Raw genomic sequence first — 15,819 nt, 5'->3', positions numbered from 1 at the left:
AGATCACACTTAATGTCAAAAAAGTGGACTGAGGACAATAGAGAATATTCAAAAACCTAATGTGTACTGTATATAAACAGAATGATGAAGATGAAGAGCCCAGTCATTTGATGTGTTGTTGCTTCTTCCGATGCGAGGATTGTGCCACCTAACATGTCAATAGCGATCATTTTCCGATACAATGTACTAGACTTGTTAAAAATACAACAAGTCCTCCAAATCCATACGACACAAGTGGTCGTTTGTCTTATCGCTTAATTACGACCATATAAGACGTTTACTAAAACAGCGCCCCCAAGCTCCCATTGAGGGTATGTACATTACATTTAACCCAATTCAGAAACGACTTTATTTTACGTAGTGTTTTGCGATGACGATTCCAAAACACAAACGCAAAGAAATAAATCACAAACTTGCAAAATGAGCCCCACATGCAATAAGTAAAGCAGTCCCAGATCTTCACCCCCGCCACACCTGTGGAGGAACTGAACGTCCAGAGGTGCCAAAGGCTCCCCAAGCGCGCTCTGCGCTATTACGCATCACACCTCCCCAACCGCAGCAGCGGCGACTTTTCACCACCCTCATCATTTATTACATTATATGTGTACGCTAGGTTATCGCCATTTTACTCACAACAACAGCGACACCAAAGCACAACTCACCATTGACGCCTTCGTTTCTTCTCCTCCATATGCGTCACTGCCAACTCCATAAACCGCTTCCATCTCTGTCCTCAAACGTCCTCGTGTCTCAGACACCGTGTCACCCGTACGTCCGGTTGTCCGGTGACCGCGGCGATCCTCGGATCCGCCCCGGGTTACAGTGCGCATGATGCGGGGAAACACCTCTGTCACCCCGACAAAGTCGGGCCTCGGCTCCGCTGCTGTTCTCCACAAAGTCCCGCGTCTCTGTCAGAGTTCCTCTTGAAAACGTGCAGCCAAATGTCCTGATCAAACTGATGTCGTTCATTTCTCCGCAGTTTCGTCATTTAAGGATAAAACATATAAAACATTACAGCTGTGTTTAGCTCGCGGGTTTTTCCAACTAGATTTGACGGACACTCGCTCTGTCCAATGAAAACACGTGAATCAGCTCGAGGGCGTTTGGGCAGGTGAGCCTGCGCTCTGATTGGCTGAAGGGTCTGCTACGTCATATCCAGTAATATTTGTTAATAATTATCATCATTATATTATAAACTATCTGAAATAAACTGTTATAGAGCAATTCCTCTGATGTCTGTGATTTATATGAACAATGTTACACATTTTATTATTTTTCTATTCAAAATAAATGTCTTGGTCATAATAATCATTCTACCCATATGTGTTTCTATGCATGACATAATGGGATAAACACATGATGCAGATTAAAGGTTAAGATCATTTATGTGTCATTGCAAAATGTGTCTCTGCATTTGGCCCCTCCTTCGACTGAGGCGACCCGTCAGGAGCAGTGGGCAGGAGCGTGTAGCATCTGGGGACCATCTCCAGATGTGGAGCCAGGCTGATGGTCAGAATCACCTGCTGGAGGATTCACCTAATGCACATGTTTTATGTTTAAAGCAAATGTATTAGACACACTGCAGATGTGGCACTTTGTGTTCAGTGTGAATGTTTTGTCATGTCTGATTGTGTGTGCGCAGATGAGCGGCACTGTCGCCAAGAAAAAAGACAAATCCCCCTCTGGGGCTAAAGACGTTTATCTTATCTTATCATATCTTATCTTTTGTTGGGGTGCAGGTGAGTTCCACACTGAAAGGGAATTTAACCCAGGACCCTCTTGCTGTGAGGCCAGAGCACAAACCACTCAGCCACATGAGCCGCCGTCATGTAAATCATACAGATGACTGTCAAGTGTGTTTTAATAAAATATAGAAATGTAAACATGACTTTATCAAATAGTAATGAGGAGGTTGCATTATTTCTGATCTGTTTTGTGCAGAGGAACATCATCATCATTCCCTATGATGTAAACATCTAATGAACAGCTGCAGGGACAGATGTGCTTCATGGAGTTCTGGACAGTCCAATTGCGTCCAGTTCTTTAGGTTCCTTTGTGAGCCAGTGTACGACACTGAGATGGTCAAATGTACACGCTCACTTTTATGTTACATGACTTAACACTGGTGATCCACATGTGGCTGTGGCTTCTCCTGTGGCTTCTCCTGTGGCTCCACTGACATCACATATGATCAACCAACACACACATGCACCACATGTATGTGCGAACCCTCATGGTCCAGATGAAACGTGACATGATGAAAACTATAAGAATTATGTTTTTGTTTCTTAATTTTATCATAACCCCTGAGTAAATGTTTGTCTAATTAAGGTTTAGTGTTGATAAAGCAGAGAAAAAACATAAAACAATGTTGAAAATTCTGATATGTGTAAAAAATACCCCAGAAAAAAATAAATCACAATTATTTTGATAAGACACAAGAAAATTAATACAGGTTTAGATTCATTGTGCTTTGATTCATTTTCATTTTTTCCTTCAGTTTGCCGCTTGCAGATTTAAAAAGAGAACTATACACTCGAGTACAGATACTTCAAAATAATATTACTTGAGTAAAAGTAAAAAACTCAAATAACAATTAAAAATATAAATAAATGGATCCCAGAAAGAATAGTTATTGCTGCGGTAAATATATAAATGCAGAAGTAGTAGATAATAAGAAATGTACAAATAAATAAATCAAATCAAATACATAAACCCCTTTCTTTTTCTTCCCTCCTGTGCACCTTTTGCTATAGGGTTAAATCCTGCTTTAGTCCATATAAATCACAGACATCAGAGGAAATGCTTTACAACCGTTTATTTCAAATAGTTTATAATATAATGATGATAATTATTAACAAATATTACTGGATATGACGTAGCCGACTCTTCAGCCAATCAGAGCGCAGGCTCACCTGCCCAAACGCCCTCGAGCTGATTCACGTGTTTTCATTGGACAGAGCGCGTGTTCGTCAAATCTAGTTGGAAAAACCCGCGAGCTAAACACAGCTGTAATGTTTTATATGTTTTATCCTTAAATGACGAAACTGCGGAGAAATGAACCACATCAGTTTGATCAGGACATTTGGCTGCACGTTTTCAAGAGGAACTCTGACAGAGACGCGGGACTTTGTGGAGAACAGCAGCGGAGCCGAGGCCCGACTTTGTCGGGGTGACAGCGGTGTTTCCCCGCATCATGCGCACTGGAACCCCGGGCGGATCCGAGGATCGCCGCGGTCACCGGACAACCGGACGTACGGGTGACACGGAGTCTGACAACACTAGGACGTTTGAGGACAGAGATGGAAGTGACAGGAGAGTTTATGGAGTTGGCAGTGACGCATATGGAGGAGAAGACAGGAAGGCGTCAATGGTGAGTTGTGCTTTGGTGTCGCTGTTGTTGTGAGTAAAATGGCGATAACCTAGCGTACACATATAATGTAATAAATGATGAGAGTGGTGACCTGTAGCCGCTGCTGCGGTTGGGGAGGTGTGATGCGTAATAGCGCAGAGCGCGCTTGGGGAGCCTTTGGCACCGCTGGACGTTCAGTTCCTCCACAGGTGTGGCGGGGCTGAAGACCTGGGACGGCTTTACTTATTGCATGTGGGGCTCATTTTGCAAGTTTGTGATTTATTTCTTTGCGTTTGAGTTTTGGAATTGTCATCGCAAAACACTACGTAAAATAAAGTCGTTTCTGAATCGGGTTAAATGTAATGTAAATGTACATACCCTCAATGGGAGCTTGGGGGCGCTGTTTTAGTAAACGTCTTATATGGTCGTAATTAAAGGAATAGGCCACCGTTTTTACATACTAAGATATGTTCTTACCTAACCTTAGTCGAGTTAATATATCCCCATCTGGTCTTTGTCCGTGCGCTCTGTCACGCAAACGGAGCACATACGCAGCCTCTCCCACATGTCACATAGCTCCGAAAAAGCTCACGATAGAAGCTACCAAGCTCTTCCACGTGTTCCCTATTTAAATAAAGTTACGTGAAGTGTTTTCATGCGAAGTATATTTACCCAGAAATGTAGCATGTCGATTTTATAAGCAAATAAAAAGGGGGACTATATTGTGAGGCGTAATGATACGAGGAGTAAAACGTCCGCGCAGTAACTCCTAAAGACTTCCCCCGCTCACTTCCGGCAATAACCTTTAGGAGTTACTGCGCGGACGTTTTACTCCTCGTATCATTACGCCTCACAATATAGTCCCCCTTTTTATCTGCTTATAAAATCGACATGCTACATTTCTGGGTAAATATACTTCGCATGAAAACACTTCACGTAACTTTATTTAAATAGGGAACACGTGGAAGAGCTTGGTAGCTTCTATCGTGAGCTTTTTTGGAGCTATAGGACATGTGGGAGAGGCTGCGTATGTGCTCCGTTTGCCTGGCAGAGCGCACGGACAAAGACCAGACGGGGATGTATTAACACGTCTAAAGTGAGGTAAGAACATATCTTAGTATGTAAAAACGGTGGCCTATTCCTTTAAGGGATAAGACAAACGACCACTTGTGTCGTTTTCTGTTGGAGGACAGTCTCTAAAAATATCCTGACTCTTTGCCTCCCTCTGTCCTCGTGCATCTGTTTGACATTCAGCGCGGGGACCGGAGCGATCGGTTCATACACAATAACGAAAGCCACGCCAATCTCCCAGACCATTACCGCACCATCTGCATATTCATAACCAAATTACATCCTCCTCGTCTTCCCCGTCCTCCAGGACTGCGACACGGAGAGCCAGCACTCTAACCACGGAGCAACCGCAGACAGACCACAGTGAAAACTAAACTAGATGGTAGAATACCCACAGAGCACCTAAAAAGTACCTGCAGTGTAAACAGAGTAACCGCACAGTGTGATGTCTTCATGAATTAATATGGATTGAAGACGAGACACGGCAAAATGAAAACATTGATTTTGCTGAGATTGGTTTTCTCTTCACGTCTTAGTTCTTATAAGAGCAAAAAGACAAAACTTACCATTTATGATGCTTATTTCATCACGTTTAGTCACCAGCGAGCAAGTTACTACAACATCGCGGCGCATCATCTGGCTTCCCACGCGTATTCGTTCATGAATATTGACACGTTCGGTACCCACGTGTAGCACAAAAGGAGACCGAGATGACGCTGTAATCGAAATATGGTAATTTCCTGTCTGGCAGACAACGGCTAAAGACCTTTACACGCGCATGTGCAAGTGTTATTAAACTACAGGCCCGTTTTTATTCCCTACCTCGTCAAATATATGGTCTTTCAAGTAATAACTCATCAGATATATGGTCTTTCAAGTACTAACTCATCAAATATATGGCCTTTCAAGTACCAACTCATCAGATATATGGTTTTTCAAGTACTAACTCATCAGATATATGGTCTTTCAAGTACCAACTCATCAGATATATGGTTTTTCAAGTACTAACTCATCAGATATATGGTCTTTCAAGTACTAACTCATCAAATATATGGCCTTTCAAGTACTAACTCATCAGATATATGGTTTTTCAAGTACTAACTCATCAGATATATGGTCTTTCAAGTACTAACTCATCAAATATATGGCCTTTCAAGTACTAACTCATCAGATATATGGTCTTTCAAGTACCAACTCATCACATATATGGTTTTTCAAGTACTAACTCATCAGATATATGTTTTTTCAAGTACTACCTCGTCAAATATATGGTCTTTCAAGTACTAACTCATCAGATATATGGTCTGTCAAGTACTACCTTGTCAAATATATGGTCTTTCAAGTACTAACTCATCAGATATATGGTCTTTCAAGTACCAACTCATCAGATATATGTTTTTTCAAGTACTAACTCATCAGATATATGTTTTTTCAAGTACTAACTCATCAAATATATGGCCTTTCAAGTACTAACTCATGAAATACATGGCCTTTCAAGTACTAACTCATGAAATATATGGCCTTTCAAGTACTAACTCATCAAATTTATGGCCTTTCGAGTACTAACTCATCAAATATATGACCTTTCAAGTATGCCTCATCAAATAAACGGACTTTCAAGTACTATCTCATCAAATATGTGGCCTTTCAAGTACTAACTCATGAAATACATGGCCTTTCAAGAACTAACTCATTAAATACTATATGGCCTTTCAAGTATGCCTCATCAAATAAACAGACTTTCAAGTACTACCTCATCAAATATATGGCCTTTCAAGTACTAACTCATCAAATACTATATGACCTTTGAAATACTAACTCATCAAATATATGGCCTATCAAGTACTAACTTATAAAATATGTGGCCTTTCAAGTACTACTTCATTAAATATATGACCTTTCAAGTACTGCCTCATAAATACCTAAGCTTTCAAGTACTACCTTAAGTACGGCCTTATCAAATATATGGCATTTCAAGTACTACCTTAATAAGTATGTGGCCTTTCAAGAGGCACCAGGCAAAATCTTTTGTACTACTAAGTCAGTCCTCATTGAAGGCAGCACATTTCACTGTTTATATGCTTGATATATTGCTTGACACGTGTGATCCAGAAAGTCCCCTACAAAATAATAAGGTGACTTGTAACTATTGCGCATCCCAGAGTACCTGCAGAGTACCCACACTGTTCCCAAGTCGATCCACAACATGCCCCTCCCTCCACGAGCATCAGCACATTCTTCCCCAGCTGTATTCTGCAGAGGGACACTTACCTCCCAGCGCCTGCTTCATTACAAAATTCATGGTGATGGCTTTTGATTCCCGGCCTTCGTAATCCGAGCGATGTTACATTCACTTGTTCGGGAAAGGGATCAAATCGGGATCTGCGAAAGAAAGAGGGACCAGTAGTTACATTACGCAAAACTGTATTCACATGAGGTCTTTGAACACTGTCAGGTCTGGGCTGTAAAACACAGGAGAACATCGTGGAAATCTACCAGGGAAGTATATCGGAGTGTGGGCTGGCGTTTTAAGTGTTGGACAAATGGATATCTCTATTTGTTGTTAGAGCAGTACCGTAGAGGCCATATACTTTTTTCACTCAGACTTGGCTGTAAATGCTGTTTCAGTGGTGCTAGCACGCCGCTCGCTTTGCCGTTAGCCTGTTAGCTTGTTCTTCGTGATTCCATTAGTTTGTATTGTGTAACTTGCAATTGTGGTTTTCTGGCCAGAGACACCAGGGGGAGGTGAAAGACCCCCTAATCATCCCATTAACAATTGATTGCCCCCAGAGGGACTTTGTACTGCTTTAAAGGCCCTGTAATGGAACATTTGTTTTACTTTTTCCCCCCATATCTTTCAGCCCTGATGGAGAAACGTTTCCTAACGTTTACACACAATTGGACTTTTTTTGTTTTTGAGTGTGTTTACATGCGCTCAAGTATTAAGTCAAGTTATACTTTATTAATCTCATGCAAACTCCACACAGAAAGGCCCCGTCCAGGTAGGAATCGAACCCGGGACCTAGAGCTGCTCGATTATTGAAAAAATAATAATCACGATTATTTTTGTCATAATTGAAATCATGATTAATCAAACGATTATGTGTTGCCTTTAAAAAAAAGTCTATCTTTATTTTATTTATTCATTAATCAAAACACTATGATGATATTTTATGTTTTCTGGACAGTCATAAAAGTACAAATGATTTCACGTACGCCTTGATTAAGGAGAGGTCTCTGTTTCACACCTGCCCCCTGCTGGCCAGCCCTCACACCTGCGCAAGTAAACTAAGCAGTGCGGCCTGATGACATCATCACACAGCGCTGTTTTTTTTATGTCAGACAAAAGCATGAGCCATGGCACGTGAAAAGTGAAGGGAAAATAATCCCAGCGGCCTGAAATAACGCAAGTCTGCTTTGAAAAAAAAAAATTGACAAAAAAATTGAAAAAAAAGCTGTGAGGCACAAGCGCTAAGCGTTGTGCCACTGTGCTACAATTCTGGTCATTAGTCATATCCTGGTCATGACAATATTCTGGATATGAAATTTACATGCGTCAGAGAAACTAGGATGTGCGTATCCCTCTCATGAGCAACTGCAGTATCCTGGGAGTGAATGACAAATACGGAAAGGAATTTTTCAAACACATGGCTTTTTAAGACACTTCACTAAAACACAGAGACAAGAACTATCGAAAGAAGCACTTGGAACTGCAGAGCTCTGTTCCAGCTTCAGAGACAAAATAAGGTGCAGGTTTGTGTGGAGTCCCAAAGTGACAATTTAATCCAAGTGCAGTGCGGACAGCCACTGGAGCTACTGCGGAGTAAGTATCAAATACAATCGCTGTAAGAAAGTTTCTTCCCCTGCCGTATCCGTTTCAAAGTTTCGCACATGCTCAGAGTGTCAGCAGCGGTGAGAAACTAGGATGCTGCGTTTACATGGCACAGTGTCCCGGAGACTGGGGGAATATCCCAGTGTGCGTATACTGGCTTCTAATAACCTGGATATTGGCTTATCTAGGAAACTGAAACCGGGATACTGCCTTTATGTGGGCACAGACAAAACCAGAGCGGTGTACTACGAAGCTAGACTAGAGGGTTGGGGTAGGTTTAGTGTTACCACTGGTTTTGCCGTACTACAAAGCTGGATAACTTTCTAGCAAGGTAGATCTCCATGGAAACATGCCTTTAGCGCATAAGCCGCTCTGGACCAGGTTTAGTTCCCTGCTAAGATAAGATGACGGCTCTTTGACCAATCAGAGGAGATAATCCTCCGCTTTGTCACCAAAACTTTGCAGTGTACGGAGGGAGCAGAGAGGGAAGAGGAGGAAGGACCTCGAGCAGCAGTTTTCAGTAGCAGAATAGCAGAATAGTACAAGTGTTGCATTAAAGTTGTAGTGAAGATTGTTACCAATTGTGCCCCGTCGTGGAATCCAGGGACACAAGTCGGCTGACTCAGCTTCCATAAATCGAGAAAGAAGAGCACTTTTTGAAAATTGGTGATTTTTGCTTTTTTGCAGAATCTTTTAGTTGAGATCACGAAGAAGCCTCACCGTGTTTTAGATAACAGTATTGGTATATTTAAAAGCGTGAAGGCCGTGGGGGCGTGTCATTGTGTGTGTGTGGCTTCATGATTATGCAACGCTTCCCCGAGTGTCTCACGGAGGCCAACCCCTGTTGCTAATGCTCTGAATAGCCGAATGCTAACGCTGGACTCCAGAAGTTTGTTTTTCTGCGTGAAACCAGTGAACTTTTCCAGGCAAACCTTTCCAGTGCGACTGATGATGCCCTGGCTGTGAGCATGCACAGCGCCCCCTGCTGACCATTACATTTCCCGAGCCAACTCCTTGCCTCAGAGCGTGTTTTAGACAGAAGGATGTAGTGCGGATTTGCATAACTCTACATTGAAAATAACTGAGTGAGGAAAGTTTGCTTTCTTTTGAGGCCATTGTTGTGCTGTAAGCTAACGTGCTGTGATCAGTGTTTTGTTTTTGGTCGTAAGCTGTGTGTACAGGTTACAGAAAATGTAACATAGTCATTGTTCATGGCACTACTGACCGTGTGTGCCTCTGGTCAAATGTGTGTGTGTTTGGATAACGTTGCTAGTTGTCATTGTGTTGCTAGTTGCTGTAGAGGTACCTGTTTGCAAATCCTTTTTTTTTTTATTTGATGGCACATTTTTCTGGCCTTTTGCCTTTTCTCCCTGTGTGCTTTACATTGTTACGGGGGGAGCGGGTATGGCTTCACTAAATGAGATGTAAATGAGCTCTATTGTCACTCAAGCAGCAGAGAGAGGTGAGAACAGCCCAAAAGTTTGGAAGGCTTTTTCTGCCCTTCCGGCTTTTTGGAGTTGTTAAATTCAAATTGCCGCTACGAGTCCAAATATTATCAGATTTCCATGTGTTACACATTGTTGGAAAGCTTGGAGACTACACTTTAACAATGTGTCAAAAGCTCAAAATGCCCCAGAACCTACATGTGTCCCTGATTCCTTTGACTGGGCACATATTGGTAGGGTATAGACAAAAAGCTCAGGTACTCCTGGTGTTGTTGAAATGACTTACACTTAAAGGGACTGGATGCAAGTTGGTATTCTTTATACTCACTACTGCCACCTCAGGTCTTACGTGTAGCTGCAGCTTCTATATTAAGCTTGTGCATGACGGCACTTCGGACCCGAAGTAACAACTTTTTGAGTGACAGTGCAGGATTTTAGAGGCAGTTGTGGTGAACAGGTCTGAGCTCATTCTACACATTAGGACATTGGTCGAACATGTAGGGGGAGGAAAATACTTAATTTTTACATTTTCAAACTCTGTATAGTCCCTTTAAACACATTTACAATTTTTGTTTCTAGGGTTAAATATCTTTTGTTGAAAATGATAGTGGTTAATGCTGAGGAAATATGTTACATATTATAAATAAGATGCGTTTATTTTGCTATAAAGGGCAATTTTATTTTTGTTTTACCGCTATTCTTGCGAGGTTTTAGTTTGAGTACCAGATATGCCAGAGACTCTGATCGAGCCAACTGCAGCAGCAAGACCAAATAGCTAGTTGCACAAGGTTATTGTGTCAAATTATTCTGTACATTTGTAAACTACATTGTTCTAATTATTGCATCTTAATCTAGTATGCAAAAGACTGTAAGATTATCTCCCCAGGAACCTCAAAAGTGGTAGGTGGCCACGAGGTAGCTTTTTAGTTAGCACATGTGTTACCTCGACTATGTGTCGAGTCACAAGTTTGTATGTATTTGTATTGTATGTCCTGTAGTTTTCACGGCGTTAAGTAAAACACCCGTTTTTGTGTTGTGCCTGTGTTGTCATTTTTAACCCACAACCGGTATTGAAAAAAGCATCAAAAGCAGACAGCATTAAAGGAAGTGACTTGTTTGTTTTTTAGCTCAAATAAATTCCAAGACACAGTGCGTTACTATTTTGTCATTTTCCTTTGTAAAAAGATATTTGCTTTCTTTTTGCGTCACAAGGTGTGACGTAACCTTTCCAGCCTGAGGATCACGGCATAAACGTAAACAACAATGGAGGGAAGACATTTAGAGTTGCAACACAGCAGTCAAGTGAGAGTCCCACCACGTAATGCCGTAGGAGGCGGTTTTTGTCAGTGCCATGAAATGAGGTTAGACACATCCGTAATCTTTGTGAGAAATGTGTTTAGCCACAGCACGATGTAAACAGCAACGCATTGAAGTGAATCAGACTCCAACAATAGCAGTAATGCGGTGCCCTCTGGTGGTCAAACCCCCAAACTACAGTAGATGTCACTGTGTGTAAAATAAACTCGCTGCAATAAAGTAACGAGTAATATAACTTAGCTACGTTCATTTCGGTGTGGCGTATTTACATGCATGAAACCCATGTATGTTCATTAACCTGCACAGTCCCGACCAAATTAGCCAAAAAACTAATCAGTAAAGTAACTAAGTTACTTTTTAAAGGAGTAATCAGTAGTCAGTAGTCTGATTACTTTTTCAGTAATATGCGGAAACACATAGTGGTCATCACATAGTGTATAAACAGTGGGAGAGTTTAGCAAAAAGTAGAGGCACAGCAGGTGAATAGGGGGAAAAAATATGAAACTTTTGCTGTATACTGATATAAAATATATGGGGGAAAAATGTCCGCAAGTTTTCTGTCATGTTTTGTTTTCATATCAACTTAATGAGCTATTTAGATGTGGAAAAATCTGTTTAAAACAGATATTGCCTTGTTTCTTTGGGTTCAAGGCTTAAAGCAGCTCATGCCCCTAGAGGCCATAAGCGCCACCGCAGGTGTCGTAGCATGTTAATGTTTTTTACTCATCAATCCGTGTCCGTGAGAGTAAACACTACGCAGACAGAAAAGACAAAGGGACAGAGGGATATTGTACATCCAATTACACAATGGAGATCATTTTTTTCACTCAAACTTAATAAATACTGTTTACCCCCATCTTAACTGAGCACATTTTCTCCAGTTCAGCTTTACCCAAATCTAAAAGCTGGACTGGAGCTTACAGTCTATCGGCCAGTGTAGCGCCTCATTTGAAAAACCTACAAAACTGACCGAAGATTGTTCCTTGCATTGTCGGAAAAAAAAATAAAAAAGCTTAATAGATTTTGGGCAGCGTGGTAGCACAGCGGTTAGCACTGGTGCTTCACAGCTAGAAGGTCCGGGTTCGTTCCCCGGTTACTGGGCCTTTCTGTGTGGAGTTTGCATGTTCTCCCCGTGTCTGCGTTTCCTCCAGGTACTCCGGTTTCCCCTACCACTAAAAACATGTACAATAGGCCAGGATGAATGCAGTGTGTGAGTGAGTGGTTGGTGGTCGGAGGGGCCGATGGACAGGTAGACCCATGACAGCTGTGGCTACATTAGTAGTTTTACCACCACCGCGTATGGAGTGACTGAATAATGACGACCGTGTGGCGCTTTGAGAAACTTGGTGACAAAGGCTTGAAAAGCGCAATTCCAGCGTAAGCCATAATTACTATCATAGATTTGGTTAAAGTCGAACTGGAGAACATGTGCTCAGTTAAGGAGGGGGTAAAAGGCTTCTATAATTGACTCTTCAAAAAAATGTGTGACAACCAGCCCGGTCTCCCTCACCGAGCACGATCCAGTTTAGACCATTTAAAACAGGCTTCTATTCCCATCGTCGGCTCGTGTGTGAAACGTAATTTTAAACGGCACGGCTCATTTGTACAGCCACACGCTGTGCACACACCAGCCCGTCTGCACGCGCGAAGGGAACAGCGGAGGCGCGTTTTTCTCCCAATGCGCCAAATGAAGGACACTGAGGTCAACGGGAGAACGACACGGAGCGACCACAGGAGCCGCGCGTCGGGGTCCAGTCACAACACTCCACTGCATTCTGTGTCCCCCCCCCTCATTCCTCCTCCTCTTCCTCCTCCTCGTAGCCCGCCTGACAACCTGTACCCACCAACCCACCGCCGTGTGCTGCCCGTGACCGCGTAATAACCCCACGCGCCGAGGACACTCTACGCGGAAAGCTCTAAAACTTTGGCTCCGGAAAAGCGACGCCCGTGGCCGTGTAAACCCCCCCCCCCAGCATCGTCCAGGCGGTGACAGCTGCGCGCGGAGAAGGTTGTACGGCGGGTGTCTTGTGCCCAAGTGGAAGCGTGTGTATCTTGTTGTAAATCGCGACAGGACGCAAAGACAAAAGCGTGTAGCGCGATGTCAACCCGATCCCAAAACGCGTAATAACAACAACAACAACAAAGAAAGAAAGAAAGAAAGAAGCTACGGCTGTAACGCGAGGCACGCAGAGGGACGGAGAGCTCCGAACATCGGCGGTACGTGCAGCAGCAGCAGCAGCAGCAGCAGCAGACGCAGGCGCTCACCTCCGCTGTCGTAGCCGGGCTCTTCAGAGGGAGGAGAGTGTGTGCTCCGTCCTGTAACCGCTCGCAAAGACTCGCATCCCTCGGCTCCTGCGCACGGATTTTGTTTTTTTGTTTTTTATTTGGAGGGGGAAAGAAAAAGAAGAGCAGAGCAGAGAAGAGGAAAAAAGGGACGGACTTGGTGGTGCTTCCTCGCGCTGCGTTCGGCGCTGGCTGGGTCTCTCTCACGCACGCTGACGGAGGGAGCTGTGGAGAGAGAGGGGGGAGACAGAGGGAGGGAGGGTGTGGGGGGGGGGGGGGGGTTCGTCTGCTGCAGAGCGGAGCTGCTGCAGGTACAGGGCCGCGGGTTTACGGCCGCAGGGTGCAGAGAGGAACCAAACACCGGAACAGTCTTGTACTTGAGGAAGTACCAGGCTGTATCCGAATGTCCACCCCATCCCTATATAGTGCACTATATAGTGCTCACGCCATTTTGTAGGGGTCTCCGAATGTCCAGAGAGAAAAAAGTAGTGCACTCGAAATTTCCCACAATGCATCTCGAAAAGTAGTGAGCATCGATGGTCACTAAACGGGTCAATATAGACCACAATGCATTGCGAGAGTCAGAAAAGAGCCTGACAGGTCTTTGAACTAAACAACACGACTGAAGTAAATCAGCCGTTTCAGTCATGTGTTGCGTCTTTCTCATGAATAAACGACCTAAATATAAACGGTTACGGTGAAAAGATGCTAACGTTAGCTGCTAACCTTTAGCTGGAGCTGTTAAATGACCGACAGCTTCCTCTCGAATAATCCAAGCCACTCACGTAAAATCCATGTGAAGTAAAAGCGTATCCGACTCGTATTTATCCATAAATATTCCACTGTCTCATGAGTCTGGTTGGTCTTTATCACAGAAATACTTTATTCCCGGAGTTTTGCAAACTTTTAGCAGATGTAGTCACTCAATCTGCTGGCGCTTTGGACACCTGCCTGTGACCTACTCTGAGCTCACGCTGGGGTGACTTTTTTCATTTTTATTTCTTTTTGGTGATGATAGTAACGCCTGTACACGTGCCAAAACAGTCGTTCTGTTTCATAAAATAAACGTTTGTAACAATAAATAAATTCAGATTAAAAAAATTTAAAAACATATCTGCAGCCGCAGCGCGCGTGACGTCACGCAGCGCGGAGAAAGTAGTGGCTTGTGTCCCAATCGCCAACAGAATCAGTGACTATATAGTGCGGGCCTATGTAGTGAATGAGGGGTTAGGGAATAGTGTGGACATTCGGATACAGCCTTTACGTTTGTTAAGTGGTGACGTCACATCTCAATCCCGAGATGTGCGAGAAACTACAAACAATTCTTTAATACCACACCCAATATTTCTGAAACTCAACAGAGAGTTACTGAACATACTTATTCATCAGGCCCAGTAGCCAACAATGCTGAACCCACTGCTATAAAAGTAATATTTACCAACATCGGTACATCTGGGTTAACAGAGAAAAATGCTAACGGCGCAGCAGCTATGCTAACCCCGGAAGTAGTGACTTTAGTAAATCTTACGTTTTTAGCAGTAGGTGGAGCATTTTTGGCTCATGACTGAGAAATAAGAAGGTTCAGCAGCTCTCCGTTAAATGCTGATGGTAGTTTTTAAGAGTTTTTGTGTTTTTTTCTCGCATATTTGCTGGTCTGCTAGTGCCCGGAAGAGGAAGTTGTGACGTCACACTTAACTAACGTATATGGTGGTCGAGCCACAACCTTAACCTCAGACAAAGCTTGAAGCAAGTAAGTAAGTGCTTTATTTGTTTATTGTGTTCAGGTGTTGCTGCCAGATTCCACATCCTCCGTGTTCACCCCGTTCCACTCTGCCCCGACCTCCATTCTACATGGTCCGCTCCGAGGGGCCTCGGTCGCCGGCCCAAAGTCACCACCAGGGATCCATTTTCAACCAGTGTGGCCGTTTTCAGCATCTGTGACCGACCTCGAGTGTCCAGAAGTGCAAGTATTCTGCGCTTTGAAGCTTCACCGAGGCGAGAAAAGTGGAAACACAATCACTAGATCAAGACACATGAGCTCAAATGTTAGACATAAGGCATGTTAGACAATGTGAAGACCGTTTGCAAAGGTTTTATGGACTGTTGAGATCAGAGTGAAAAAAAACGCTACATATATTTTTGCTCTGATTTAGTGCAGTACTCTCAAACTCTTCACGCTGAGAACCACCAGGACTAGATCATGAACTAAACAGGGTCTTAAATGGACAAAATTAGACCTTACCTGATGTAAGAATAACACCTAACCGTTACTAAGGCATATATAAAACTAGCTGAGACCCGGCCTTTGGCCGGGTCTCGCTAGTCTCCACATGTGATATTCTGAGATTGTCAGTGATTACAAAGAAATGTCCAACCCGTCACACAGTTCAGCTGTAGACCAGTGGTTCCCAAACCATTCCAAAAACTATGGCCACTACAAATGTGTAAAATAATGAATGCAAAAAGCAATTTCAAACAAACTGCAATAGGAGTGTTTGATGCACCCGTGCTCCTTTCTT

At 43.2% G+C, this 15,819-nt stretch overlaps 1 protein-coding gene across 1 annotated transcript in view; it reads right to left on the bottom strand.

The window, feature by feature from the left end:
• cplx1 (complexin 1) overlaps positions 1-13,496 on the bottom strand; it is a 69,226-nt gene extending 55,730 nt beyond the window's left edge. The window contains exons 1-2 of the mRNA XM_079557321.1: positions 13,283-13,496; positions 6,695-6,805 (exon numbers count right to left, since the gene is read on the bottom strand). Of these exons, the coding sequence (XP_079413447.1) occupies positions 6,695-6,725 (31 nt within the window). The 5' untranslated portion in view covers positions 6,726-6,805; positions 13,283-13,496. The remainder of the gene's footprint in view (positions 1-6,694; positions 6,806-13,282) is intronic.
• Positions 13,497-15,819: the final 2,323 nt, after the last annotated feature.

This window comes from Gobius niger (assembly GCF_951799975.1).
Source record: "Gobius niger genome assembly, chromosome: 5".
NCBI lineage: Eukaryota > Metazoa > Chordata > Actinopteri > Gobiiformes > Gobiidae > Gobius > Gobius niger.
Note: the sequence above shows the minus strand (reverse complement) of the source record. Positions and strands in the feature narration are given on the sequence as shown.